The following is a 27,241-nucleotide window of genomic DNA, read 5'->3' on the forward strand; positions in this document are numbered from 1 at the left end:
GGGGCCATCTTCCAGTTTTGGAGCCATCGGTGCCCATTCACAACTAGGATAAATCCATTTCCTAAAAACGCAACGGCAGACTCAATTGCTAAAATGGTCTGCGAAAAGATCCTAAAAGGAGTAGTTATGCCCATTGTTGTTACTTTCTGCCAAAAATGCCTGAGTGGAAGAATTATCAGAGTGTAATTCTCCTGGTTTCTTTCAGATGTCCAGCATTGGAAACTCTGGAGACTTGGACTTTTAAAATGACGAGATCATGGTGTGGAAAGAAATGCAAATTTCAGAAGGATTCTGTTACTAATGACTGCGCCCCCACCATGTAAATCAGCAGTAGGGCAGCATTTTGGTCTTCTTCCTGCCCATCGCCTCCTCCTTCCTTGCCCACCCATTCCCTCACTTGTTTGCCTTCCTTCTTCCCCCACCCACCTGCTGCTTCATTTTTGCCTTTGGTGCCTCCTCCACTCGGATCCATATTTATCTATTGCCTTTATACTTCACCTGTTAATCCCAGGAGCTCAAGGTGGTGTCCATATCTTCTACCCCTTATCATTTAATCCCTACAACATTCCTGTGAGGTAGGTTTAGGCAGAGAGAGAGAGAGAGAGAGAGAGAGAGAGAGAGAGAGAGAAAGATATTATCCCAAGGTCACCCAATGAGCTTCATGGCTAAGTGGGGATTTTAGCCCTGGTCTCCCAGGCCCAGGCCCATCACTCCAGCCACTACGCAACATTGACTCTTTGGTGTCACTTCATCCCTGATCATTGGCCATGCTGGCTGGGGGCTGTTCAGTGCTTGGTGCACAAAAGGGGCAAAGGGCCTAGTCAGCTTGCATGGTGTGGGGGGCAAGGACGATGCTGACACATGTTGTGGTTCACCTCAGATACAAAAAAATGTCCTGGGCTGGCCCTGAGGATACATAGCTCTGCATGCAATTCCCCAAACGGATTCTGAATTATGATTGTGATCAAAATTTGGGAACCTCAGTTTCCTTGTGTGAAGCCAGCTGCCGCTGTTTCCGACTATGCTCAGTCCATTTCCTCTAGGAAAGTCAATGGGCACAGTTCCAAAAATGATCAGAGAAATAGTATGGTGGGTGTAGTGTAATTTGGGGGGTATAAGGGTATTAGACTAGTTTTCTAATATCTGTCTGAGAGGGAATCTGTGGGTTTATAATCGGTTGTCCTATGAAAAGAGAGGTTTGGTGGGGGGAAGAGAGATGCAAATCTTAATAGCTTTCTCTTACAAATGACACAGCCATGCATCATGTTGTCTGTATACGCCAAGGACCATAGTGCAATTTGCATGGTGACATTGACTGTAATTATTAATCACCTTCTGTCACAATGGGATATACCAAGCCCTGATTACTGGTTACTGACTCAGATAATAGATTTAAAATGTATGTTTCATGAAAATCACCTGAATGATATATTTTGTGTTGTTGTTGTTGTTGTAGTATCATTTTATGTAGGCACCAAACATTGTAAAAACAAAACAAAAAACAGCCTTCTTCTACAGCTCTAACACCAACACGCTACTTAACCAAGAACCTCTGATGTGAAGACACAGAAGGCAAACAAACAATAGGCTTATGCCTGTGGACTGTATATCATAACTTGCTTTGGGACTTTGTGGGGAAGGACAGTGTGGAAAGCAAAGAAATAAGAAATAAAGAAAAGAGAAGAGAAGAAAAGAAAAGAAAAGAAAATGACTGTAAATTGCCTTTTTATGTGGTACCATCAGCCACAATCAGCACTTCGATCAGAGGTTCTACATTTTTTTCCTCCTTTTTTAAAAAGGTTTTGTACTTGGAAGGTCTCAGGTTCAATTCCCATCATTACCAGTAAAACAAAAGCTAAAACCCACAACACAAGCTTCACAGATAGCAGAGTCCTTGCCTGAAACCTTGCAGAGACACTGCCATAAAGAGTCAACCACAGTGAACCTGCTAGACTATTACTATAAGGTTTAAAAATGGTCAGGGACCCTGACCTAGTAAGTCCAGTCAGTGGTGACTATGGGGTTGCGGTGCTCATCTCTCTTTCACGCTGGGGGAGCCAGCCTTTGTCCATAGACAGCTTTCCGGGTCATGACTAAACTGCTTCTGGCACAACAGAACACCTAACGGAAACCGGAGTGCATGGAAATGCCGTTTACCTTCCCGCCACAGTGCTACCTATTTATCTACTTGCACTGGCATGCAAGTAGATAAATAGGTACCTACTTGCACTAGGTTTGCATCTCATATTTGCCTGAGGATCAACAAGGTCCTCTGCACCATCGGAGAATTTTAATCAAAGCCTCTTTCACATCTCTGTTCTTCAGACTGTATATAATTGGATTAAACAATGGAATGACAATGCTATAAAACAGAGAGATCATTTTGTCCTGACCAGGGGAGTGGCTGGACTCCGGTCTCATGTACATAAATATGGCGCTGCCATAGAAAAGCACCACCACTGATACGTGAGAGACACAAGTAGAGAATGCTTTGTGCTGGCCTTGGGCAGATTGGATTTTGAAGACGGAAGCCAGGATGCGGATGTAAGTCATCAAGATAAAGGAGATGGGGATAAGCAAGGTGAAGATGCATCCCACCGAAGTGACCTTTTCAACAACCTTGGTATCAGCACATGCCAACTTCAGCAATGCTGGCATTTCACAGAAGAAGTGATCAATCAGATTGGGACCACAGAATGGCAACCGCCAGGTGAGGACTGTGTGTGCCACTGGCAATAGAAGGCCACTCATCCAGGTTGCCATGGCTAGCTTCATGCATACTCTCTTGTTCATGAGGAACGTGTAATGCAGTGGGTGGCATATTGCCACATACCTATCATACGCCATCACTGCCAGGAGGATGCACTCAGTCGTGGCCAAGACCAGGAAGACATACATCTGTATAGCACAACCAGCCAATGAGATGGTTTGTCCTGGGCTCTGGAGGTTCACCAACATCTGGGGGACTGTGCTGGATGTATAGCAGATGTCCACAAAGGCAAGGTGGCTCAGGAAGAAGTACATGGGTGTGTGGAGTCGGGGGTCCAGCCAGATGAGCATCAGTATGATTGAGTTGCCCACCAGAGTGATGGTGTAGGTCACAGAAAAAAGCCCAAACAACAAAAGACGGATCTTCAAGCTCTTAGAGAGACCAAGAAGGAGGAATTCAGCCACAAATGTTTGGTTCCTCATAGCAGCTTCCTAGTCTCATTTCCTATACAAAAGAAAAAGATGAAACCTGTCACCTGGCTTGTGTGTCTGAAGTGGAGAATACTATTCACTCTCAGTGCTATAAACATGAAATGGGTTACTATCTGAGATGACTCTTGTTCTGTCTTAGTTTGGATTAAATAAACTTACAAAATATCATTTATCTCTACATGTTCCATTATCTTTTCCCCTTGATAATAGAGTTGGGACAGTTTCCCCCCAGCAATGTTTCTTTGTGTGGTGTGGTGGTATCCATGATGACTGGGAGTGGGCAAATTTCTTTCTGTGGAGAGTCTCACCATGGCAATAAGCATCCGGGTAGGCTTTTCATAATCACATTTAAAAATGACAAGGAAGCCCCACTTTTGTCTCCTCATCTAAATTAAGCCAAACCCTCCCACCACCACCACTGCCCCACCAAAATATCAGAAATCCACCCACCTAGAAGCAGCTGAATATCTCACCACCGTCATTTACTGGGATAAATGGTCTCAAGAAGGGAGAAGATCCCTTTATAATCAACAGAAACTTCCTTACCCCTAAGCAGAAGAAAATAAACCTATTAAGAATGTATGGGTAAGGATAATAATAATATATTAAGTATGCACTAGAGGTGTGGCTTACAACTAAAATACATTTCACATGCCTCCTAAATAAACGCTTTGTTAAAATGTTTGGAGGGCAACACACATACATACAGGCTCATCCTGATTTCTGAGACACTGGTGTCCCCTTCCATTCCATTTGCTCTTCTAGCTTTCAAACCTTGATGGAGTCATCTTACCCTTCCACTCCTCCCACAGCTCCCCCTTGCTAGGACGGGACCCATAGCACACCCCTAATCCTCCCCTGTATGTATCTGATGCATTCTCAGTGAGCTGGTAAACTTGTGTTTGAGGTGTAGCATTTTAAACAGTAGGTGAGGGCTTGCATAACTGAATGCTTCTCTATAGTATTTATTTATTTATTTATTTATTAATAAATAAATTCCCACACAAATAAAACTTGCATGTCAGGGAGAAGTCTAGGCTAGAACGCCAACCTCTAGGGTGAGCTATTAATCACCCATTCATATTTATCACTCCCCTTCTCCCCAGAATCTTCAGTCATGTTAACTTCTGGAAATCTAAAAAAGTGGAATATTTTGGTTCCTCCATACAGTCTAGTTTCTTTTAACAATATTGTTTTATTTACACATATATACAAGCTGGACATAAGACAGTGGGACTCACAGCATTCACACTTCAGTAGATCTTGATTCCCAATTAGGTTTCCAGGGACATCACTAAATCCATAGCTTTTCTTCTTCTGATTCTCCTGTATTTCAGTTTAATTGGATGACCTTTTTAAGAGGGAGGTGAAGCAGCACTTTCTTCTCTGACACCATGCATAAATTAATCTGTAGGTTTAGTAGCAATGGCTGCAAATTTGAACTACTTGAGAACCACTGCTCTTTCTGTATAGACAGAGAATTTATTATGGAAGTTTGTACTGTTTAGCCCTTCTCTGTATCCTTAGTTGTGGGTGCTATTGTGATATCTATTCAACTCTGAACACTCTAATACAGTGGACTAGAGACTCAGATACTGATGTGCAGTAATATGTTAATGAAATATGCCCTTTGGAGAAAGCGTTGAAGTACAAATAGCATTACCATTCCATATTGCCTCCGCTTTTGTCTCCTTTTGGATGCTGTCTCCTAATCAGAGTTATGGACATTGGGACATCTAATACCATGGAAGGATTTGGTCCAGAGATGTTCTTCATAGCAGAAGTTCCCATACTGTGGTCTGCAAGCTTCATTCAAGTGGTCTGTGAAGAACCATTTGAATTATATAAAAGTCCTTGAATTCAGATTGTAATGCAATAGAATACAATGTAAGAAATAATACAATTAAATAGCATGCAGCATCGAGCACTGGTCTCATTGCAACTGCTTCAACCGGCAGAAAACAAAATCATCAAGATCCTCAGCAACTTTCAAATGGTCCGTGGAAGGGAGAGCATATGGGAACCACTGTTTTATAGGTTATTTCTACTTTCTATCAATGATTAATGTGTGCGGGTGGGGGGGGGGATATTTGGTAAAAAGAGAGAGAACAAATATCTGGCATGCATCTTTTAGATAAAATATTACATCTTTCAGAAGAGTTACTGTTCAATTCTATACTCAAAAGTAAGTCGCACTAAGTTCAAGGAAGTTCCTCTTAAACAGGGAAGTGAATATATGCTTGCAACCTAGCATATATACATGAAAATACCTTTTGATCATGCTCTGTTAATATAGCTATTGTCAGTGCTTTTTCTGGGGAGACACAGGGGTGCACATACCCCTAAATATTTTGTGAATCTAAGTTTGGCCTCATTGAGGGGCAGTATTTCAATATGAGTAGGGGGGAAATGAGAGTACCCCTAAACATTTTTTTTAGATAAAAAAAGCACTGGCTATTGTTATATAATAGCTATGTGTCTTTAGCACATAGAGTTTGCTTATCTGTTGCCAGTTTTGGATTGTTTTATTGCGGCTTATTCAGTCTATAGTTAGTGATTCGAGTTGATCGCCACAATCACATGTTGGTTGAAAATCGGGACCTGTATGGTTTAGCAAATAAACAAATCACTGTTTTAGCAAACAAGCAGTGTTAAAACTCACTCACCTGTTGGTTTTCAGCATTGTTATAAGGATTACCATATTCAGTCTCCCCTGCATACACAGTCTCTTACTCCCTTCAGAAAAATAAAGCATCACTAGATGTTACACTGCCCACTTTTAAATCTTTGTTGATCTGGGAAGGGGGCGTAGCTCAGGTGGGAGAGCACATGAATTGTGTACAGAAGTATCCAGGTTTTATTTCCACTTAAAAAGGACACAATGAATAAGCTGTTTCCAACTTGAACTCCCTTGACCATTGCAGTACTGGCTGGAGTGAATGGGAATTGTAGTCTAAAGCATTTGGAAGACAAGGGGAAAGCTTTTGTAGATAATATGGGGCTAGAATATATCTTTTGTGAAACATTTTATATTTCAATGAATTTTCTGCTGTCTAGTCTAGGTAGGAAGGAAGAGCTTAAAAGGTGAAGGTAAAGGGACCCCTGACCATTAGGTCCAGTCGCGGACGACTCTGGGGTTGCGGTGTTCATCTCGCTTTATTGGCTGAGGGAGCCTGCGTACAGCTTCCGGGTCATGTGACCAGCATGACTCAGCCGCTTCTGGCGAACCAGAGCAGTGCACGGAAACGCAGTTTACCTTCCCGCCAGAGTGGTACCTATTTATCTACTTGCACTTTGACGTGCTTTCAAACTGCTAGGTTGGCAGGAGCAGGGACCGAGTAACGGGAGCTCACCCCATTGCCAGGATTCGAACCGCTGACCTTCTGATTGGCAAGTCCTAGGCTCTGTGGTTTAACCCACAGCGCCACCCGTGTCCCATAGGAAGAGCTCAGCCCTTTACTAATAGATTCCTTTAGCTTTCTCTACTGCTCTTTCCCTCTGGGTTGATTTTGAATGGAATATCAAGCAGTCTTTGAGCTATGGGAGAAAGGTAGAATCATAGAATTGTAGAATTGCAAGGGACTATGGGGGCCATCTAGTCCAACATGGGGTTTGAACCCACGACTCTGAGATTAAGAGTCTGCTGTTAGAACCACAGTTCAGTCCTGAGCTGCTGTATATACTGTTACAAAAGTGGGGTGCTTCCCGCACTCTCTGCCAAACGATGGCAAGAATTCATGGGGATCCAGACACTCACCCAGGGTCTGTGTTCCTCTGGAGAATTGAGACACAGCAGAGACTGTCGTAGCTTTAAAAAATATGGTTTATTCACCTATTTACACCTTCAGTCTGCATGGAGGGAGTCCAGATCTTACAGCATGGTCATTTCAAGAGGGACTTTCCCCACACAGCAGTGAAGCCCTGGAGTCAAAGGCATCTCTCTCAGGTCAGCCTTCAGCCAGCCTGCCCAAGATGGATCCCAGTCTCTCTTCCTCCTTTTTCATCGCAGAACCCCTTGCTACCAGACTCCCTTTTCCTGTCACCTCAAACATACAGTTACCTTGGCAACCTTCCAACCCCCCCCCCCCGCAGTCTCTGTTCACACCTTAGGACAGGGAGGGGAAGGACAATTCCCTTGCAATGCCGATGGCCCTCAATTGTTTCTTAATGGCCCTAGCTTTGCCAGGTCATTTTGCATAGGCTAATCCAGGAATTCCCCTACAGGTTATATTTCCTCCTTCACACCCCAAATAATCAAAATCCTACTATTTATTAATTTCTAGGGTTTAGCCCCCCCCCAATCTATAACAATACTATTATTTTAATAATTGAGTGCCTGAGGATCCAGCTGTGGGAGTAAATCTCATTAAATTCAGTATACCTTACCTCTGAATAGACACGTATAGGATTGCTCTGTTACTACAAGGTGCTACAACTGTATTGCAGTTTTCACCAGTAGCAAGCTGCCCTTAAACATGTTCACTCTGAAGTATATCCCACTGAGTTTAATTGAACTTAAAACATCTCAGGAACAAAACATGCAATCTTTGTGTTAATGAAAGAAAGTAGGCTGCACTAATCTTCCAGCTGATATTTGGAGATTTGGGAGCTGGAAGCCAGCAATGACCCTTGCTCTTAAGTCAACATTTCTTCCAAGAAGAAGAAGAAGAAGAAGAGTTTGGATTTGATATCCCGCCTTTCACTCCCTTTAAGGAGTCTCAAAGCGGCTAACATTCTCCTTTCCCTTCCTCCCCCACAACAAACACCCTGTGAGGTGAGTGGGGCTGAGAGACTTCAAAGAAGTGTGACTGGCCCAAGGTCACCCAGCAGCTGCATATGGAGGAGCGGAGAGGCGAACCCGGTTCCCCAGATTACGAGACTACCGCTCTTAACCACTACACCACACTGGCTCACGAGAAATGGTGGGCTTACCTGAGAGAGAATTAAGACTGCAAAGTGTTTCTAAGTCCCTCCTAGGAGAATGAGGTCTTAGGTAGGGTGTTAAAGATATGTTTAATATGCATAAAATGTAATGTTTGCATGTGTTGTATTTGAAAAGATTTTGCATCCATGCATTAGACATGGATGTTTCACTCTGACAAATGTGGCAGGAGAGGTTGAATGTTTCCATCTCAGTCTTTAGGATAATTGATGAGTCATCCCGGAAACCTGAGCTGCAGATCTGTCACAGCAGAAAGTGTTGTCCTGAGTTGCAGAGACATATGTACATTAGGATTGGGAGAAGGTGTGCATAAATGATAAGGTCAGAAAGAGGTGAAAGGTACACTGTCTCACTAACTATTCACAAAACCAAAAACTAATAACACAGACATCCTGGCATTACTAAGACAATTAAAGTGTAGTATGATAAAAATAAAATAAAAGTGATGTGTCAACTGCAGAGTTGGTACATATAAGCACACGTGGTGGGGCTGCTCAAAGGTGCCAAAATTTTGGAATAAGCTGTTCACTGAGATCACTTTGATAACTAAAGATACTGTGACTCCAATTTTCCACCTGGTTCTTTTGAATCTGTATATGGAAACAGAAGAGGACTTGAAAAGCAAACAATTTATCTCCCATCATTTAACAACAGCCCACGACTCCATTGCCAAATCCTGGAAGACCTGCGATCTTAACACTTTGGATTGCTAGTACTTCAGGCTTTGGCAAATTGCCCTCCTTGAAAAGATATCTCATAAACTAAAAGAATCTAATGAACAGTGATTGAGTAATCCCCCCAATATGGCATAATTTTATTTGTTAAATGAGTATTGAGGCACACAGTCATTCAGCGTCACCAGCATATGCTAACATCTGACTCATTTAAAACTTTATAGAACCTTTATTCCCAATAGTGATGGAACTCTCAGGTGGATAATACTTTTGTTTTTATATATCTTTATGATTTCTAAAGGGAATTTTTGGATGAGTTAACACTTTACCATCCTTTTGAAGCTATGCTGTATCTTTGTACTTTTGTCTTTCCAGGCTGTGACATTATTATTATTATTATTATTATTATTATTATTATTATTAGTCCCCCCCTTTTAGATAGGTTTCAACAAATTCACTAAAATCTTGATAATTATTTTTTTTAAAATGTTGCAGTGCAGTCCAGAGAGATAAAATGAAACCTCTTGATGCAAGATTTTCTTTAATTGCTTGACAACCATAGCAGAAATAATATTATTGCAAAGTACACCTACTTTTGTAGCAACTTATATTTGTTACAATAGCATACAACAGCAAGAACTTAAAAAAAAAAGTAGCCCACTCTGGAATCAGTTTCTCAGTCAACAAAGCTTCTGATGTGACAGAATTTTGACCAAGGCCCCTTTCATGTCTTTGTTCCTCAGGCTGTAAATCATGGGATTGAACATGGGGGTGAATATGCTATAGAAGAGAGAGACTATTTTGTCCAAATCTGCGGAGTGGCTGGACTCCGGTCTCATGTACATAAATATGGCGCTGCCATAGAAAAGCACCACCACTGATACGTGAGAGACACAAGTAGAGAATGCTTTGTGCTGGCCTTGGGCAGATTGGATTTTGAAGACGGAAGCCAGGATGCGGATGTATGTCATCAAGATAAAGGAGATGGGGATAAGCAAGGTGAAGATGCATCCCACCGAAGTGACCTTTTCAACAATCTTGGTATCAGCACATGCCAACTTCAGCAATGCTGGCATTTCACAGAAGAAGTGATCAATCAGATTGGGACCACAGAATGGCAACCGCCAGGTGAGGACTGTGTGTGCCACTGGCAATAGAAGGCCACTCATCCAGGTTGCCATGGCTAGCTTCATGCATACTCTCTTGTTCATGAGGAACGTGTAATGCAGTGGGTGGCATATTGCCACATACCTATCATACGCCATCACTGCTAGGAGGATGCACTCAGTAATAGCCAGGGTCAGAAAAATGTGCATCTGTATGGCACAGCCAACCAACGAGATGGTTTGTCCTGGGCTCTGGAGGTTCACCAACATCTGGGGGACTGTGCTGGATGTATAGCAGATGTCCACAAAGGCAAGGTGGCTCAGGAAGAAGTACATGGGTGTGTGGAGTCGGGGGTCCAGCCAGATGAGCATCAGTATGATAGAGTTGCCCACCAGAGTGATGGTGTAGGTCACAGAAAAAAGCCCAAACAACAAAAGACGGCTCTTCAGGCTCTTTGAGAGACCAAGGAGGAGGAATTCAGCCACAAATGTTTGGTTCCTCATAGCAGCTTCCTAGTCTCATTTCCTATACAAAAGAAAGAGATGAAACCTGTCACCTGGGCTTGCGTGTCTGAAGTGGAGAATACTACTCACTCTCAGTGCTATAAACATGAAATGGGTTAATAGCTGAGATGACTCATGTTCTGTCTTAGTTTGGAGTAAATAAACTTACAAAATATCATTTATCTCTACATGTTCCATTATCTTTTCCCCTTGATAATAGAGTTGGGACAGTTCCCCCTCCCAGCAATTTTTCTTTTTTTTGGGGGGGGGGTGTCCCTGAGAATTGGGATTGGGCAAATTTCTTTCTGGCCTGTGGAGAGTCTCACCACGGCAATAAGCATCTAGGTAGTCTTTTCTTAATCACATTCATAAAAATGAGAAGGATTTCTCATGATGCCCTTACAGTCTCATTTCTGAACAAAAAGAATAGCATGATGCTTGCATTTAAATGAAGGGAATGAAAAGTATTGGGCATACTCATCATCAATAGACTTATCATCAATAGAATCTTTATTACAGTCCAGAGACCCAACAAATCATTACAAAGCAATACACAATTCATACAGCCTACCTCCAGGTTAAACAAGCATTTTGTTCAGAATGTAGGGATCATTGGTTCTTGCAACCACCGATAAAACCTTTGCCACTTTGCCACTAGCATCTAACAGAAGTATGGAGTTGGGGACACAGTTGGGTACCTGCAGCAGAGATCATAGAAATTTTGCCTGAAAGCCATCTAGCTTTGGCAGGTCCCCATTATGCCAGACATTTGCAGCGTACAGGAGTTGGGAAACGGGTTTTGCGTTGAAAACCCTTAAGGCTGCTGGAACATATTTGCCACCCTTTGTGAAAAAGAACCTGAGTATGGCTATCTTTGTGATCTCCGCCTTTTGAAGGGAGGTTTGCCAGTGGTGCTTCCAAGATCCTGTATGATGGAATGTGAGCCCTAAACATCTACTGTGTTGATGAAAAACAACCCTGTTGGTAAGCAGGATATAAATATCATGAACAGAATATAGCATAAACAAAACTCTGCAGTATCACATGAAATGCATGAGCATACACAGAGAATGATTATATCACTCTGCTTTGGAAGTTATAATGCTCATGATGTTAGGGTCACAGTGCATGTGAGACCACCCTAAATATGGGATAAAGCTAAAACCATTATAGAACTAATTTTAGAATTAGCTGTTCAGAAACATTTCATGAAACTTGGAGCAAAGGTCAAATGGGACAAATGTTTATTTGTCTAAGACTATTTAAATGCATACAATTAGACATTCTTATACAAAATTCTAACATATATAACACAGTGTTGCATTGATCTCCCTTTCTTGCTATTTTTGATCCTTAGGTTTTCCCTTCTGCTGCCGTAGTCTAACATGTCACCTGTAATTTTTGTGGGATATACTTTATGTATAAAGCTTACGTGAAATATTTGAGATTTGACAAAAGAGGCAGAGAGAGAATAACAAGAGAGAAAAGGAAATCGCATCCCACCAAAATGTTTCCTCTTGCCTTTCTGGTTTGCAGTAACAGCCCAACAGCAAATTGCATGTGTTTAATATTTTCCTAGCCCATTCCCTTTGAAAAAAAGGAAAGAACCTCTGCACAAGGGGACAATCAGAAGCGGAGAAGCAATGGGCGGGGAGGAAGTGCCCAGCCTTTTCCCTGCCCATCATTCCTCCACTTCAATTCACTCCCAATAACCCCCCCTCCCCAGCCTTATAGAGGAATTTGGAGATGGGGAAGTGGAAACAGCGTTGGCTGGCTTACAAGAGTCCTTTGGTCCCACTTCCTCTTCCTGTCTGCATTTCATTCCTAGACAGTGTTGTTTTTTTTCTGGGGGGACGCAGGGGTACACATACCCCTAAACATTTTGTGAGTCTAAGTTTGGCCTCATTGAGGGGCAGTATTTCAATGAGAGTGGGACGTGGGTGGTGCTGTGAGTTAAACCACAGAGCCTAGGACTTGCTGATCAGAAAGTTGGCGGTTCGAATCCTTCCCATTGCTCGGTCCCTGCTGCTGCCAACCTAGCAGTTCGAAAGCACGTCAAAGTGCAAGTAGATCAATAGGTACCGCTCCGGCGGGAAGGTAAATGGTGTTTCCGTGTGCTGCTCTGGTTCGCCAGAAGCAACTTAGTCATGCTGGCCACATGACCCGGAAGCTGTACACCGGCTCCCTCCACCAATAAAGCGAGATGAGCACAGCAACCCCAGAGTCGGTCACGAGTGGTCCCTTTACCTTTACCTATTTCAATGAGAGTACCCCTAAACATTTTTTAAGGGAAAAAAGCACTCGTCCTAGGAAAGTTGTTTACCTGGATATGTCAGACATATGATGCTAGGGTGGCACCACTCCAGGGTGAGAGACATCATCTGAGGTGCGGCTATTATCAGGTCAGTTTAGCTCACAGGATGTTCCAGGAAATGAAGTAGTAGATGCTATATACACCCATTCCTTATTGAACCTGTTTATTTGAAACAGAAATAGCTTTTTGCTACAAAATTCCTCAGAGGTCTTGTCCCAAACTCCCTTTTAAAGTATTTTTGAACTGAGCACCAAATCCCACGATATGTATGTTCCCTAGTGCAATATTGTTTTTCTGAGTATTAAGGAGGTAATCATATAAGGAGGAGTACCACAGAATCGTAGATTTGGAAGGGATCCCAGGATCAACCCCACCCCTGCAGTGAAGGCATCTCAACACATGGTCCCCCATCTGATTTGAAACCATACTGGAGCTTGCGTGGCTTTGCAAATTTGCTAGCCATTTTATTGCCGCACCGTTAGGAGGTCCATGATGTCATCTGGACAGTTAACAAGCTCAGAAAATTTTGGGATGGTCAGCGTTGGTCCTCCTTGTAGTCTTCTGTTCCTTGAGCTTTTAACAAATAATTTGGTCAAAGCTTCCAATCTTTATTGCTGCAAGAAATGAGCAAGATTTTGGGTTTGGTCAAGTGTTTATTCAGCACAGGGTTTCTAGAAGAATAGACCAAAGCTAGTTAAATGAAACATGGGTTCTCATGTTATTGTTTTAAAGTGGGTTTCCGGTAGGAAAACTAGTTATTATAATATAATAAATTATTCTAAGAGAACATATTATGTTTAATACTGTTTTTATTATCTGTTCTTGTTTTTGGGAATACCGTGTCCAATTCTGGGCACCACAATTTAAGAAGGGTGTTGACAGGCTGGAACGTGTGGAGAGGAGGGAAACCAAGATGATCAAGGGTCTGGAAATTAAGCCTTACTAGGAGCACTTGAAGCAGCTGGGTATGTTTACCCTGGAAAAGAGGAGACTGAGAGGAGATAGGATAGCCATCTTCAAATATTTCAAGGGTTGTCACATGGAAGAGGGAGCAAGCTTGTTTTTTCCTGCTCTGGAGGGTAGGACTCAAACCAATGGCTTCAAGCAACATGAAAGGAGACTTCCTGAAAGTAAGAGCTGTTCAACAGTGGAACGGTCTCCTTCAGGAGGTGTGGACTCTCCTTCCTTGGAGGTTTTTAATCAGAGGTTGGATGGCCATCTGTCATGGATGCTGAAATATACTTCGAGTCAAGAGTGGATTTCATGCTCTTTATTCAGCTCATAGTGGTGAGGAGGAATCAAAGTTCCCCCACAATATCTGCTTTATGTACATTATTTACACAATGGGCTGCACGTGATTAGCTAATTCCAGGATTCTCCTGTAGGCCAATCAGGTTGTGGCCTGGAGCTGGATTGGGTGGCTCCTGCAGACCAATCATACTGCTGCATTTTGGATCCTATTGTTCTAGGACCAATCAGACTGCTGCATTTTGGATCCTATTCAACTCAGTACATAACAGATGCTTTAGCTGAGATTCCTGCATTGCAGGGGGTTGGACTAGATGATGATGAAGAAGAAGAGTTTGGATTTGATACCCCACTTTATCACTACCCTAAGGAGTCTCAAAGCGGCTGACATTCTCCTTTCCCTTCCTCCCCACAACAAACACTCTGTGAGGTGAGTGAGGCTGAGAGACTTCAAGAAGTGTGACTAGCCCAAGGTCATCCAGCAGCTGCATGTGGAGGATCGGAGACGCGAACCCGGTTCACCAGATTACGAGTCTACCGCTCTTAACCACTACACCACACCACCTTGGGTCCCTTCCAACTCTACGATTCTATGATTTACACCCTTTGTTTCAACGTGATCCCAATAATAAAAACACAAATACAAAAATGCAACATTAATTCTTACTCAATCTGCTCCTTTTTCTTCTTTTCCTTTTTTGCCAATTAATTTTTATTGAGTTTCAATTATTTATTTTTAACAATTTAACTTCAAATTTAATACAAATCTAAAAGAATTTTTATCAGTTGACTTCCCACCCTTCCTCCCTTGTCCTTCAATCCCCCCCCCCTTTCTTGCTGCATTATATAATCTGTTCCTTTTCAATACATTTGCAATTAGCCTTAACATTCCAACCCCTTTTTCCACCAAAAGCCAAGATAAACTGGGTGCATACACATTCAGGGGTCCATGGAACTTTTGTAGCAACATGGGCTGGCCAAAGACAGGACAACACTGGGCGGGTGTTGCAGTAAACCCTGGGGAAGGCAACAGTGACCTTGGATGATTGTTGCCTGATGGGGGGGGCGTCAGATTGGTGCTGAGGATCCTTGGGAGGGATTTATTTCAATATCCTCCCACGCCCTGTCAGTCATGGCATGCCCTTCAACATTCCTCTGACGAAAATAGAGACAGTTCTCACTTCCTACCAACTGACCATCCTTGACCCCCCCCATTTTGTCCCCTTCCTGCAGAGCATTTCCACCACCACCGCACCAACAGGACACAGCACACACACCCTCTGCCATCCTGAGAAAACCATTTAATCCTGATTTTATTTCATGGTAGATTTACAAAAAGAAAAACACACGCCAATAAACAATTTTTAGAAAGGGGCAAAATTAGACATGGACATGTCAGGAGGTCCTACACACGAGGAGGCATCCGACAACTGGTTATGGGCCCAGAGGATTGGGACCACAGAGGACAGCAGGCTCAGTGCCAGCAGAAAGGACCGGGAGCTGTTTTTGTCCTGGCTGGAGTCTCCTGGAACTGGCCCATAACCAATTGTCAGGAGCATCCTATATGCAAGTAGGAACCTGGCAGAGACACATGCCCAGTTGGCATGTTATCTCCCTCCTAGTCGGTCGTTTGGAAAGTCTTTCTCCAGCCCGAACATCACAGCTACTGATGCCTCAGAGACATCAGCACACTTCAGGAACAGCAGAGTATGGGCAGTCAGCGTGACAGACTCAGTAGCGCAGCATTTTGGCTAAACTATGTTTATTTACATATACACAGAGCACTGCAACTCAGCTCCTTCCTCTTCAGCTTCAAACAACAAAGAGAAAGAACACAGGACAAAAAGTCCTACATCACGGAAATACAGTAATACAAACATTCTGTCTCCATCACTGCCCACAATGTGGAATGAAAACATACATTGTCGACCGAAGGATTATAAATTTGATTAAGGTGGAAGTTGGACTGGAAAGGAGTATGAAACAAGATTTGGAATACCCCATAGGCTTTACTTTTAAGTATGGAGGTCTGGCTGGAAGAAACAAATCTCCAAGACATTCAACATTAAGGACTATCAAAAAGGCCAGCAGAGAGGAATTGAGAGAGATTTAAGAGCCTCAGACGTGAGATCTCCAGGCTAATAGTATATTGAGACTGATGGACACTTGTTGGGGACTGAAACCGGGAAAGGGGTGGGTGGAGTTTGGGAATCCAAAGGGTATATAATTATAATTTGTTCTGTTTTTATTTTGTTTTGTTATTCGTATGAAAATTGGGAAAGTCGTGGAAGGGAATTTTGGTCGACTTTAGGGAAAATGTTTAAGAATGAGTATTGATGTATAAGTATTGATGTTTAAGTTTGGATAAGCTAAAACTGGTCTTTAAAATGATCTAAATTAAATGAAAATAAGGTCTGCAAAAATAAATTGAGGAAATGGATGAAAGAAAAAAATAAAATAATAACATGTTAAAATAAATTATTAAGTTAAAGTTGAGAAATAAGTAATAAGGATTTGCTGAGCTAATAATTTGAATTGGAATACAAGAAGGGGAGGTTTGAGGAGGTCTGAGAAGCAAGTTAAAAGAAAATAAGCAATTGAAATTTTATGTGTTTTTAATTGTTTTTAAGTTTTGTATTTTTGTATTTTTGTCATTTTTTGGTTTATTTTTGTTTTTGTGTTGTTATTGAAAATGCTAATAAATATTCATTTTTTTAAAAAAGAAAACATACATTGTCATGTGCTAAAAACAATCCCATAACTGCAAGCACAGGAAAAGAATCCTAACAGGACACACACAAAAATCAAGACTCCTTGAGCTCCTCCCCCTCCCCCCGAGGGTGGCCCTGCCAGGGGAGGCTGCAGGGGAGGCTGGCAAGCCTACCTTGCAGTCCAATTTGTGGATTCAAACCTGCCTGCAATTTGGTCAGTCACAGGCAGGCTGAGGGGTGGGCCATTCCTAGAGGGTGGGTCCAATTCAGCCAGTAGCCTTTGCTTGGGTCCGCTCCCCAGGAATATAAAAGGCCTGCTTCCGTCCTTGTCAGCCTCTTCATGGAAAAGGAAAGAGAAAGGCAGACATAAATTCAATTATGATAGAGACCGTAAATCTCTGCAACTGAGTGATAGTGTACATATATAAAATGGGGAAGTGTGGGTGAAATGGGCTGTAGTCACTCAAGAAGTAGCTTCTCAATCTTATGAGGCAATGGCTGAAGAAGGACAAACAGACGATATTCAACTGATTCCTAAACAGGGGCAAAAACAGAGTTGGTTAGGGGTGCTATATTTCCCAGACATAGCCGGTATTCAGTCCCTTAAGCAGCTTCCGGGTGGAAATCACTTAAATGTCCTGGAAAATCTGGATGTATGGCAGCCCATGTTGGTAGTGCAGATTTTTGCGATTTTAAATTTTTCAAAAGCTCAAAAACTCATTTTTTTTGTTGAGTTTCCACACAAAAAAGCTCAACAACCTCTGTGTCCAGATTTTCAGAGAAAAGAAGCGGAAATACTAAAGCCTCTCCTCCTTCCGGAGGGGAGGGATTGTGAGCGGGAGACGATTCCCGAGTCACGCAGGGCGCGTCCTGCCCCTTGCCCTGTCATCATCGCTGGTGCGCCATGCCTCCCAGTTGGGCACCCAATCAGGTGACACCACGGGGGCGTGGTTTAGCCCCTCAAATGTGGCCGCGACAGCTTCCCCCGCCATTCACTCCCGATCTACCAGCGAGTCACCCACCCTCCACTCCCTGTAGGGCGGAGCTGCTTGGCCTTGCTATGGACCCATGGTTGGTCGCCCTGGTTGCCCAGGGTGCCTGGTAGGAGTTTTTCCCAATTGGCAAATTGGCACCGGCCTCTTGGTGTTTTCCGCCTACCTCGTAGCAAGCGTCACAACTTTCTTGGTATTTGGCGGTTAGGCATTGGAATGTGTTGTTGGTGTATGGAAGGGCAAGGTGTGGCCATCACCTACCCCTTCACTTATGGGTATTCCGTTAAAGGAATCCAGTGGTTGTGGATCCTGTCCGATGCCCTATGTGGCGGGGGGCCATAGCATGACCCCCAGTGACATCAGGAGAGAGCTTATAGTTGTGTTTGCATCAACAGGCTCCCCCTACTGGTGGTTAACCCCTCATCAGACTCACCCCTCTCCGAGTGGGTGGAGTCAAATTTTCTGTGGTCCAATGCCTAAGCCAATACCTTCTCACATGCTGTAATCAATAAAGTTCTGGCCTTTTTCTTGCCCATTAACCTAATATACTGTGTCCATGTGTCTTCATTCCCCAAGCGGGGATCGGGTCCTCAAATCACAACTATACTTTGTAGATCTACAAAGCTGAGGAAGCCAACCCTTAGGCTAATAGAGAACTGTTGGTTGATAAGCTCCTTTCTTTTGTGGGAGGGAAAGATGTGAGCACACTTTCACTTTATGTGGTTTTTGCTTAAGTGAACAAAATGAGACTGGAAGGGGTCTCTGGGTAGAGGAATGTTTCAGCAACAGAGACGCTATGGCTTCCTTGAACAGAGACTCTTTATTCTGTAAATAGTTAATACAGTTTATCTTATGTTTATGGACTTCCTGGATTCTGAAAGTTATTAGTAAAAGAATAACACAACCTTCACGATGACATAGTAGCTACCTGATTTTGCCTGTTACACAACTTCCTCTTGGTAGCTTCCATTGGTACAATCCAGGCACAATTTTCCCACATGATATGCTGATGGTTTAAGCTTTAAAGAGTCTCTAATACTCCTTACCCCTTCATGGATCACTGCCTTGTCATGATGAAGGGGCTTGAATAACCCCAGGAAGCTATGAGCCATGCCGTGCAGGGCCACCCAAGACAGACAGGTCATAGCCAAGAGTTTAGACTAAATGTGACCCTCCTGGAGAAGGAACTGGCAAACCACTCCAGTATTTTGCCAAGAAAACTCAATGGGCATAAAAAAGGAGAAGCTCTGAGAAGAAAGTGAGAGTTTCCAAGGTATGCTCGGGTTCATGGGGTCACGGAAAGTCGAACACCACTAAGACGACTAAACAACAACAAATACTCCTTAACTTCTCAGTTGGCAACCAGCTACCACCACATTTGCTTCAAATGTTGGTTTAGATTAGACTAAAGTCTATTACACAATGCCCAGGGAATTCAAAAGTTTTATCAGAAATTTAGTTTGGAATGGGATCTCTGAGGCTTCTTTAAAGCAGTAGGATGTTTACATCAAAAATCAGGAACAAGAAATCCCTCAGAAATGTTGGCAAAGCCCTCTGTAGATGCAATCTACTCATGTTCTTCTTCCTGCCCCTGTGGATTAATTTGTTAATTTGTTCCTAGTCCCCATTTGGATGGGCCCAGAAGAAAATGTAAACATACATACTGTTTTAGGAGTCACTGCTGACATGCTTTTCTAGGTTCATAATTGCCAGAGTAATTTCGAGGCAGAGGCGTTCTATAGTCTTGATGGATGCCATCAATAGTACAAATCCAAGAAGGGGAAACAACTTGGCAATTTCTTTCAAGCCTCTGTAATCTGGGTACGTAATGAGAAAGCCAAAGTTTACCTTTCATTTAAAAAATGTGAATAACTGAAAACACCTCTTTCTGTGTGCTGCATTCTCCATAAAACTTACTGCAGCCTCCGGGTGGCTTGAGACCAATGGCTTTCAGTTTCCCATCCAAGGTCTTCTACAAAACCGACCTAATCAAGAATAGGATGTAGCTGTTTGAACTAGATAGTCTAGTGGATTGCTGTTTCTCATTCATTCAAGTCGGTATGTGTTTTACTTTTCCAGTATAATGATAGTGCCTTAAGCAATTTTAGCTCAGCTGCTAATTTGTGAGTGTTACTTTAACACAGTCTCAGAATCTTATTCTTCTGCAGCTCCCATTTGGTTTCAGCTACAACTCCTCTGTCCAAAGACAATTCTGGATTATGTCAATTTTATTGTATGTCTCTACCAATATGCCTTAAAACAGACCTCCCCTCCTGTCTGTAAAAGAGTAAGTGTTGTTGTTGTTGTTTAGTCATTTAGTCGTGTCTGACTCTTTGTGACCCCATGGACCAGAGCACGCCAGGCACTCCTATCTTCCACTGCCTTCCACTGTTTGGTCAAACTCATGCTGGTAGCTTCGAGAACACTGTCCACCCATCTTGTCCTATCGTCTCCTTCTCCTTGTGCTTCATCTTTCCCAACATCAGGGTCTTTTCCAGGGAGTCTTCTCTTCTCATGAGGTGGCCAAAGTCTTGGAGCCTCAGCTTCACAATCTGTCATTCCAGTGAGCACTCAGGGCTGATTTCCTTAAGAATGGAGAGGTCTGATCTTCTTGCTGTCCATGGGACTCTCAAGAGTCTCCTCCAGCACCATAATTCAAAAGCATCAATTCTTCGGCGATCAGCCTTCTTTATGGTCCAGCTCTCACTTCCATACATCACTACTGGGAAAACCATAGCTTTAACTATACGGACCTTTGTTGGCAAGGTGATGTCTCTGCTTTTTAAGATGCTGTCTAGGTTTGTCATTGCTTTTCTCCCAAGAAGCAGGCGTCTTTTAATTTCGTGGCTGCTGTCACCATCTGCAGTGATCATGGAGCCCAAGAAAGTAAAATCTCTCACTGCCTCCATTTCATCCCCTTCTATTTGCCAGGAAGTGATGGGACCAGTAGCCATGATCTTTGTTTTTTTGATGTTGAGCTTCAGACCATATTTTGCACTCTCCTCTTTCACCCTCATTAAAAGGTTCTTTAATTCCTCCTCACTTTCTGCCATCAGTGTTGTGTCATCTGCATATCTGAGCTTGTTGATATTTCTTCCGGCAATCTTAATTCTGGCTAGGGATTCATCCAGCCCAGCCTTTCGCATGATGAATTCTGCATATAAGTTAAATAAGCAGGGAGACTATATACAGCCTTATCATGCTCCTTTCCCAATTTTGAACCAATCAGTTGTTTCACATCCAGTTCTAACTGTAGCTTCTTGTCCCACATAGAGATTTCTCAGGAGCCAGATGAGGTGATCAGGCACTCCCATTTCTTTAAGAACTTGCCATAGTTTGCTGTGGTTGACACAGTCAAAGGCTTTTGCATAGTTAATGAATCAGAAGTAGATGTCTTTCTGGAACTTTCTAGCTTTCTCCATAATCCAGTGCATGTTTGCAATTTGGTCTCTGCTTCCTCTGCCTCTTCTAAATCCAGCTTGCACTTCTGGGAGTTCTCGGCCCACATACTGCTTGAGCCTTCTTTGTAGAATTTTAAGCATAACCTTGCTAGCGTGTGAAATGAGTGCAATTGTGCGGTAGTTGGAGCATTCTTTGGCACTGCCCTTCTTTGGAATTGGGATGTAGACTGATCTTATCCAGTCCTCTGGCCACTGCCGATTTTTCCAAACTTGCTGGCATATTGAGTGTAGCACCTCAACAGCATCATCTTTTATAATTTTAAATAGTTCAGCTGGAATACCATCACTTCCACTGGCCTTGTTATTTGCAGTGCTTTCTAAGGCCCATTTGACTTCACTCTCCAGGATGTCTGGCTCAAGGTCAGCAACCACACTACCTGGGGTGTACGAGCCATCCATATCTTTCTGGTATAATTCCTCTGTGTATTCTTACCACCTCTTCTTTATGTCTTCTGCTTCTCTTAGGTCCTTACCACTTTTGTCCTTTATAATGGTAATCTTTGTACAAAATGTTCCTTTCATATCTCCAATTTTCTTGAACAGATCTCTTGTTCTTCCCATTCTGTTGTTTTCCTCTATTTCTTTGCATTTCTCGTTTAAGAAGGCCTTTTTGTCTCTCCTTGCTATTTTTGGGAAATCTGCATTCAATCTCCTGTATCTTTCACTATCTCCCTCACATTTTGCTTGCCTTCTCTCCCCCGCTATTTGTAAGGCCTCATTGGACAGCCACTTTGCTTTCTTGCATTTCCTTTTCACTGGGATGGTTTTCGTTGCTGCCTCCTGTATAATGTTGCAAGCCTCCATCCATAGTTCTTCAGGCACTCTGCCCAGCAAATCTAAATCCTTAAACCTGTTCCTCACTTCCACTGTGTATTCATAAGGGATTTGATTTAGATTGTATCTTACCGGCCCAGTGGTTTTTCCTACTTTCTTCAGTTTAAGCTTATTTTGCTATAAGAAGCTGATGATCTGAGCCACAGTCAGCTCCAGGTCTTGTTTTTGCTGACTGTATAGAGCTTCTCCATCTTTGGCTGCAGAGAATATAATCAATCTGATTTCGATGCTGCCCATCTGGTGATGTCCATGTGTAGAGTCGTCTCTTGTGTTGTTTGGAAAATGACCAGCTTGTTCTCTTGACAGAACTCTATTAGCCTTTGTCCTGCTTCGTTTTGATCTCCAAGGCCAAACTTGCCAGTTGTTCCTTTTATCTCTTGATTCCCTACTTTAGCATTCCAATCCCCTATAATGAGAGGAACATCCTTCTTTGGTGTCATTTCTAGAAGGTGTTGTAAGTCTTCATAGAATTGGTCAATTTTAGTTTCTTCAGCCCCACTAGTTGGTGCATAAAGTTGAATTACTGTGATGTTAAAAGGTCTGCCTTAGATTCGTATCGAGATCATTCTATCATTTTTGAGATTGCATCCCAGTACAGCTTTCGCCACTCTTTTGTTGACTATGAGGGCCACTCCATTTCTTTTACGGGATTCTTGCCCACAGTAGTAGATATGATGGTCATCCGAACTGAATTCACCCATTCCCATCCATTTTAGTTCACTGATGCCCAGGATGTCAATATTTATTCTTGCCATCTTCTTTTTGACCACACCCAACTTACCCAGGTTCATGGTTCTTACATTCCAGGTTCCTATGCAATATTTTTCTTTACAGCATCGGACTTTCCTTTTGCTTCCAGGCATATCCGCAACTGAGCGACCTTTCAGCTTTGGCCCAGCTGCTTCATCAGCTTTGAATCTACTTATACTTGTCCTCCGCTCTTCCTCAGTAGCATGTTGGACGCCTTCCGACCTGAGGGGCTCATCTTCCAGTGTCATAACTTTTATATGCCTGTTGTCTTTGTCCATGGAGTTTTCTTGGCAGGGATACTGGAGTGGCTTGCCAGTTCCTGCTCCAGGTGGATCATGTTTGGTCAAAACTCTCCACTATGACCTGTCCATCTTGGATGGCCCTGCACGGCATAGCTGATAGCTTCTCTGAGTTATTCAAGCCCCTTCGCCACGGCAAGGCAGTGATCCATGAAGGGGAAGAGTAAGTGAGGTATCTTCTTTTAACTTGATGTATAGCCTGGAGTAGAGGCAGACCATACATTTGCCTGGTGGAATATGAGGGAGGCATTATTACTCCATGCTGAGTTCTTTTATTAAATTTCTGGTAGACAGCATTTGCTGTAGCATCTCTTTGATGCTCCAGCAATGATTCGGTATGTTGATGTGATGCTCCAGAACATGTCTAGATCATATTTATTTGGATTTCGACCCACCCCACCCCACCCCCCACAGGTTGGAGTTCTGTTTCTGTTTTCCTTAGGTTTCCATCCTGGAAACAGGATTTATTTGTATTTTTGCCTGTTTTGGGTGGGGGGGTGTCTGAACATGGCCAATTCTTCTTCGATGAAATTGTATTTTGCAGTGCCCACAATGACATCTTAGATTCCCAAATGTTTCCTGAGGCCCGCAAGGGCTGGGGACCCCTGCTGTATGCTCTTATATTTTTCATGGTACCTGTTTCATCCTCTGCAGTGTCAGGAAAAGATGAGGAATCAAACCGAAGTGACAGAATTTATCCTCTTGGGTCTTTCCAGCAGCCCAAAGATGCGCATTCTTCTCTTTGGGATTTTCTCTGTGGTCTACAGCATAACACTAGCTGGCAATGGGATTTTCTTGATGCTTATTTGGCTGGATTCTCAACTCCACACCCCCATGTATTTCTTCTTGAGCCACCTCTCTTTTGTGGACATCTGGTACACAACCAGTACTGTTCCTCAGATGCTGTCCAATCTCTGGAGCCCAAAGAAGACCATCTCATTTGCTGGCTGTGGGGCTCAGATCTACCTCTTCCTGGGCCTTGCCATCACGGAATGTGTGCTCCTTGCTGTGATGGCCTACGACCGGTTTGTAGCAATATGTCACCCTCTGCGCTACACACTCATTATGAACCCTAGAGTCTGTGTCATGCTGGCGGTGTCATCTTGGATGTGTGGCTTCCTCCTTGCCATGGTGCACACAGTTCAGACTCTACAGATGCCTTACTGTGGCCCAAATGTCATTGACCACTTCTACTGTGACATATTGGCTCTGCTGAAGCTGGTCTGTGCTGACACTCGACTCAACGAAATCATTGTCTTTGTGGTTGGTGTCCTCATTCTTCTGTGCCCCTTCTCCTTCATACTCACCACATACGTCCGCATCCTAGCAGCCATCTTGAAGATCCGTTCTGCCGAAGGCAGGCGCAAGGCTTTCTCCACATGTGCGTCCCACATGGCTGTGGTGGCACTGTTTTATGGAACTGCTATGTTCATGTACATGAGGCCTGGTTCAAGCCACTCTGCAGAGCACGACAAAATGATCTCCTTGTTCTATAGCGTTGTCACTCCCATGTTCAACCCCATGATTTATAGTCTAAGGAATAAGGAAGTAAAGGGGGCATTGGTGAAAGCGATACAGAGGTGCAAACCCTCTCATGGAGCATGACATGCTATTGAGGGTGGGGGTTAGTTGTCCGTGGTGACAAGGTGTGAGATGATCTGTACGTTACTGTACTTGGAGGACTCTAATGGCTTGTAAAACATAATGTTTGAGCAGATGGTCTGTGGCCAACAGTGGTCCCTCTATGTGCAGGGGGGGCAAGTGTAATCAGATTGCACAGTCCCACCAGCTGGAGAATACAAAATGACAGCTGGGTGGAAAAGCACTGAAAATATGGAAAAAGGACAGAGGAGAATACTGAGTTTAGGGTCAAATATCTGAAAAGTCTGCCTGGAGAGGAAGGTAAATGTAGGGTAAAGTCATGCATATGCTGTCTCTCTACAGCAGGCATCCTCAAACTCAGCCCTCCAGATGTTTTGGGACTACAACTCTCATCATCCTTAGCTAACAGGACCAGTGGTCAGGGATGATGGGAATTGTAGTCCCAAAACATCTGGAAGGCCGAGTTTGAGGATGCCTGCTCTACAGGTTTACATTATAATCCTGTTTAAGAGGAGCATGCATTCCACTTTATCTTAGCATCCAAGGAGGAAGAGATCTGCTGATTTGCTGCTGTGATCCTGGCCTTATTCCACATCATCTTTTGCACTCCAGCTAGACATGACTGGTGTCTACATAATGGAAAGAATTCTGTATCAGTGCTCGGTTATCTTAAAGGTACAACACAACTTACGTAAGCAGATCCATGTGCATAAATGTTTATAAAGATAGATCAATGAATGCTTGAAAAAAGGACACATGCCTTTGCCTTGGTTGCCCAGGGGGCCTGGTAGGAATTTTTTCCATTTGGCAAATTGGCACCAACCTCTTGGTTTTTCGCCTACCTCATAGCAAATCGCCACAACTTTTCTGGTATTGGCGGTTCAGCGTTGGAATATGTGTGGTGTGTTGGCAGCGGCGTAGCGTGGGTTGTCAGCACCCGGGGCAAGGCAAGTAATTTGCGCCCCCTAACCCGGGGCAAGGCAAGTAATTTGCGCCCCTAACCCCTAACCTGCCGCCACTGCCAGCTTCTTCTTGCTGCTGCCTGGGCTGGTCGGGTGTGGTTCTCTCCCGTGCTCAGCGCTGCGCTGGGCGGCCGCTGCACTGTCCCTCCCCCAGATAGTCCCTCCCTCGCTCTCTCTCCGCTCCGCACTGCAACGCACGCCTGGCACCCTCCCCCTCCACAGAGGGCAGCGACCCGGCAGCTCGGATCAGATTCGCACAGCCAGCACTGCAGTGAGAGAGAGTGAGTGAGCCAGGTAGGGGCAGAGAGCTGCGAGTGCGAGCGCACCCCCCCCCCAATGTTGCGCCCGGTGCGGATGCCACCCCTGCACCCCCCACGCTATGCCACTGTGTGTTGGAGGGCAGGTTGTGGCTATCACCTACCCCTCACCTTTTGGGTATTCCATTAAAGGGATCCAGTGGTTGTGGATCCTATCCGATGCCCTGATGGTGGCTAGGGCCATGGCACAACCCCGGTGACATCAGGGGAAGCTTCCAGTTATATTTGCATCAACAAATGGGAATGGTGGGAGAGGATATTGATAAGAAAGATTAGAAATTGTTCCTATACGCAACAATAGCGGCGAGGTTACTGCTGGCTCTGGTGTGGAAACAACAACAATTGCCAACAGTAGAAGAGTGCCAGTACAAGGTCATGGAATATGTGGAAATAGCCAAATTAACGGGGAAAATTTGACAACAGGGCGATGAAACATTTCAAAAAGAATGGGGGAAATTTATGTTATACATAGGATAAGGGGAAACAGTGAAATCAGTAGAATGGACGTAAACCTCATAATGGGAATTAAAAGAAACTTTATTGGATGTTAATGACAATATGAATTAAAATGTAAAATACAATGAAGGTAACTAATTGTACCTGTAAATGAATATAGACAAACAAGACGTGTACATACAGAAATATTTATTTGTATATAAACACTGTACGGATAAAGTTGAAAGAAGAACAACAATATACAAAATCGATAAAGATCATGCGAAAAACTTAGAGACGACATTAAAAAGCCAGAGGAAGGAAGGAGGGAAGTCAACTCTTAGGAATAATTGTAAATGTAAATGTAAATTTATGTGTATATGTATAGTATGTAATCATAAAATCAATAAAATTATCTTCAAAAAAACAACAAGAACAATACCACTCACATGCTGTAACCAATAAAGTTGTGGCCTTATTTAGCCCATTAACCTAAAATACATGTCTCCTTGTTTCGTTTTTATCTCTTAGTGGGTGGTGGGTCCTCGACTCACAAACATAAAAAACACTTAGCATCTGTTTACCTCCCTGTTAACTTAGCCATGAAACTAACTGAGAGTCTTTCATCAAATTTCTCTTCTTCAACCTAACCTACCTCATACGTTTGTGAAAGTAAAAGAACGTACAGTTGTACCTCAGGTTAAGAACTTAACTCTTTTTTGGAGGTCCGTTCTTAACCTGAAACTGTTCTTAACCACTTTAGCTAATGGGGCCTCCCACTGCCGCCGCGCCACCGGAGTACGCTTTCTGTTCTCATTCTGAAGCAAAGTTCTTAACCCGAGGTACTATTTCTGGGTTAGCAGAGTCTGTAACCTGAAGCGTCTGTAAC

General features: G+C 43.3%; 3 protein-coding genes across 3 annotated transcripts; 1 reads left to right on the top strand and 2 right to left on the bottom strand.

Moving 5' to 3' along the window:
• Nucleotides 1-2,259: 2,259 nt before the first annotated feature.
• On the bottom strand, nt 2,260-10,305 carry LOC309332772 (olfactory receptor 2A12-like; the record flags this gene model as incomplete). Its single annotated transcript, XM_081845946.1, has 2 exons — nt 10,258-10,305; nt 2,260-3,141 (listed from the first exon to the last, which is right to left on the bottom strand). The coding sequence occupies exon 2, from the start codon at nt 3,058-3,060 to the stop codon at nt 2,260-2,262; it is 801 nt and encodes a 266-aa protein (XP_081702072.1). The 5' UTR covers nt 3,061-3,141; nt 10,258-10,305.
• LOC309332368 (olfactory receptor 2A5-like) lies at nt 9,469-12,833 on the bottom strand. The gene is made up of 2 exons (XM_081845533.1): nt 12,751-12,833; nt 9,469-10,449 (listed from the first exon to the last, which is right to left on the bottom strand). The coding sequence occupies exon 2, from the start codon at nt 10,425-10,427 to the stop codon at nt 9,498-9,500; it is 930 nt and encodes a 309-aa protein (XP_081701659.1). The 5' UTR covers nt 10,428-10,449; nt 12,751-12,833; the 3' UTR covers nt 9,469-9,497.
• Nucleotides 12,834-23,702: 10,869 nt separating this feature from the next.
• LOC309332773 (olfactory receptor 2A12-like) lies at nt 23,703-24,641 on the top strand (the record flags this gene model as incomplete). The annotated part of the gene is made up of 1 exon (XM_081845947.1): nt 23,703-24,641. One exon carries the CDS (start codon nt 23,703-23,705, stop codon nt 24,639-24,641), a length of 939 nt encoding a protein of 312 aa, XP_081702073.1.
• Nucleotides 24,642-27,241: the final 2,600 nt, after the last annotated feature.

The sequence above is a fragment of the Podarcis erhardii genome, assembly GCF_964252035.2.
Source record: "Podarcis erhardii genome assembly, chromosome: 17".
NCBI classification, from domain to species: domain Eukaryota; kingdom Metazoa; phylum Chordata; class Lepidosauria; order Squamata; family Lacertidae; genus Podarcis; species Podarcis erhardii.

What these genes read in the sequence shown, in the direction of transcription:
- LOC309332368 (XM_081845533.1), bottom strand. Translation starts at nt 10,427, where the DNA reads ATGAGGAACCAAACATTTGTGGCTGAATTCCTCCTCCTTGGTCTCTCA.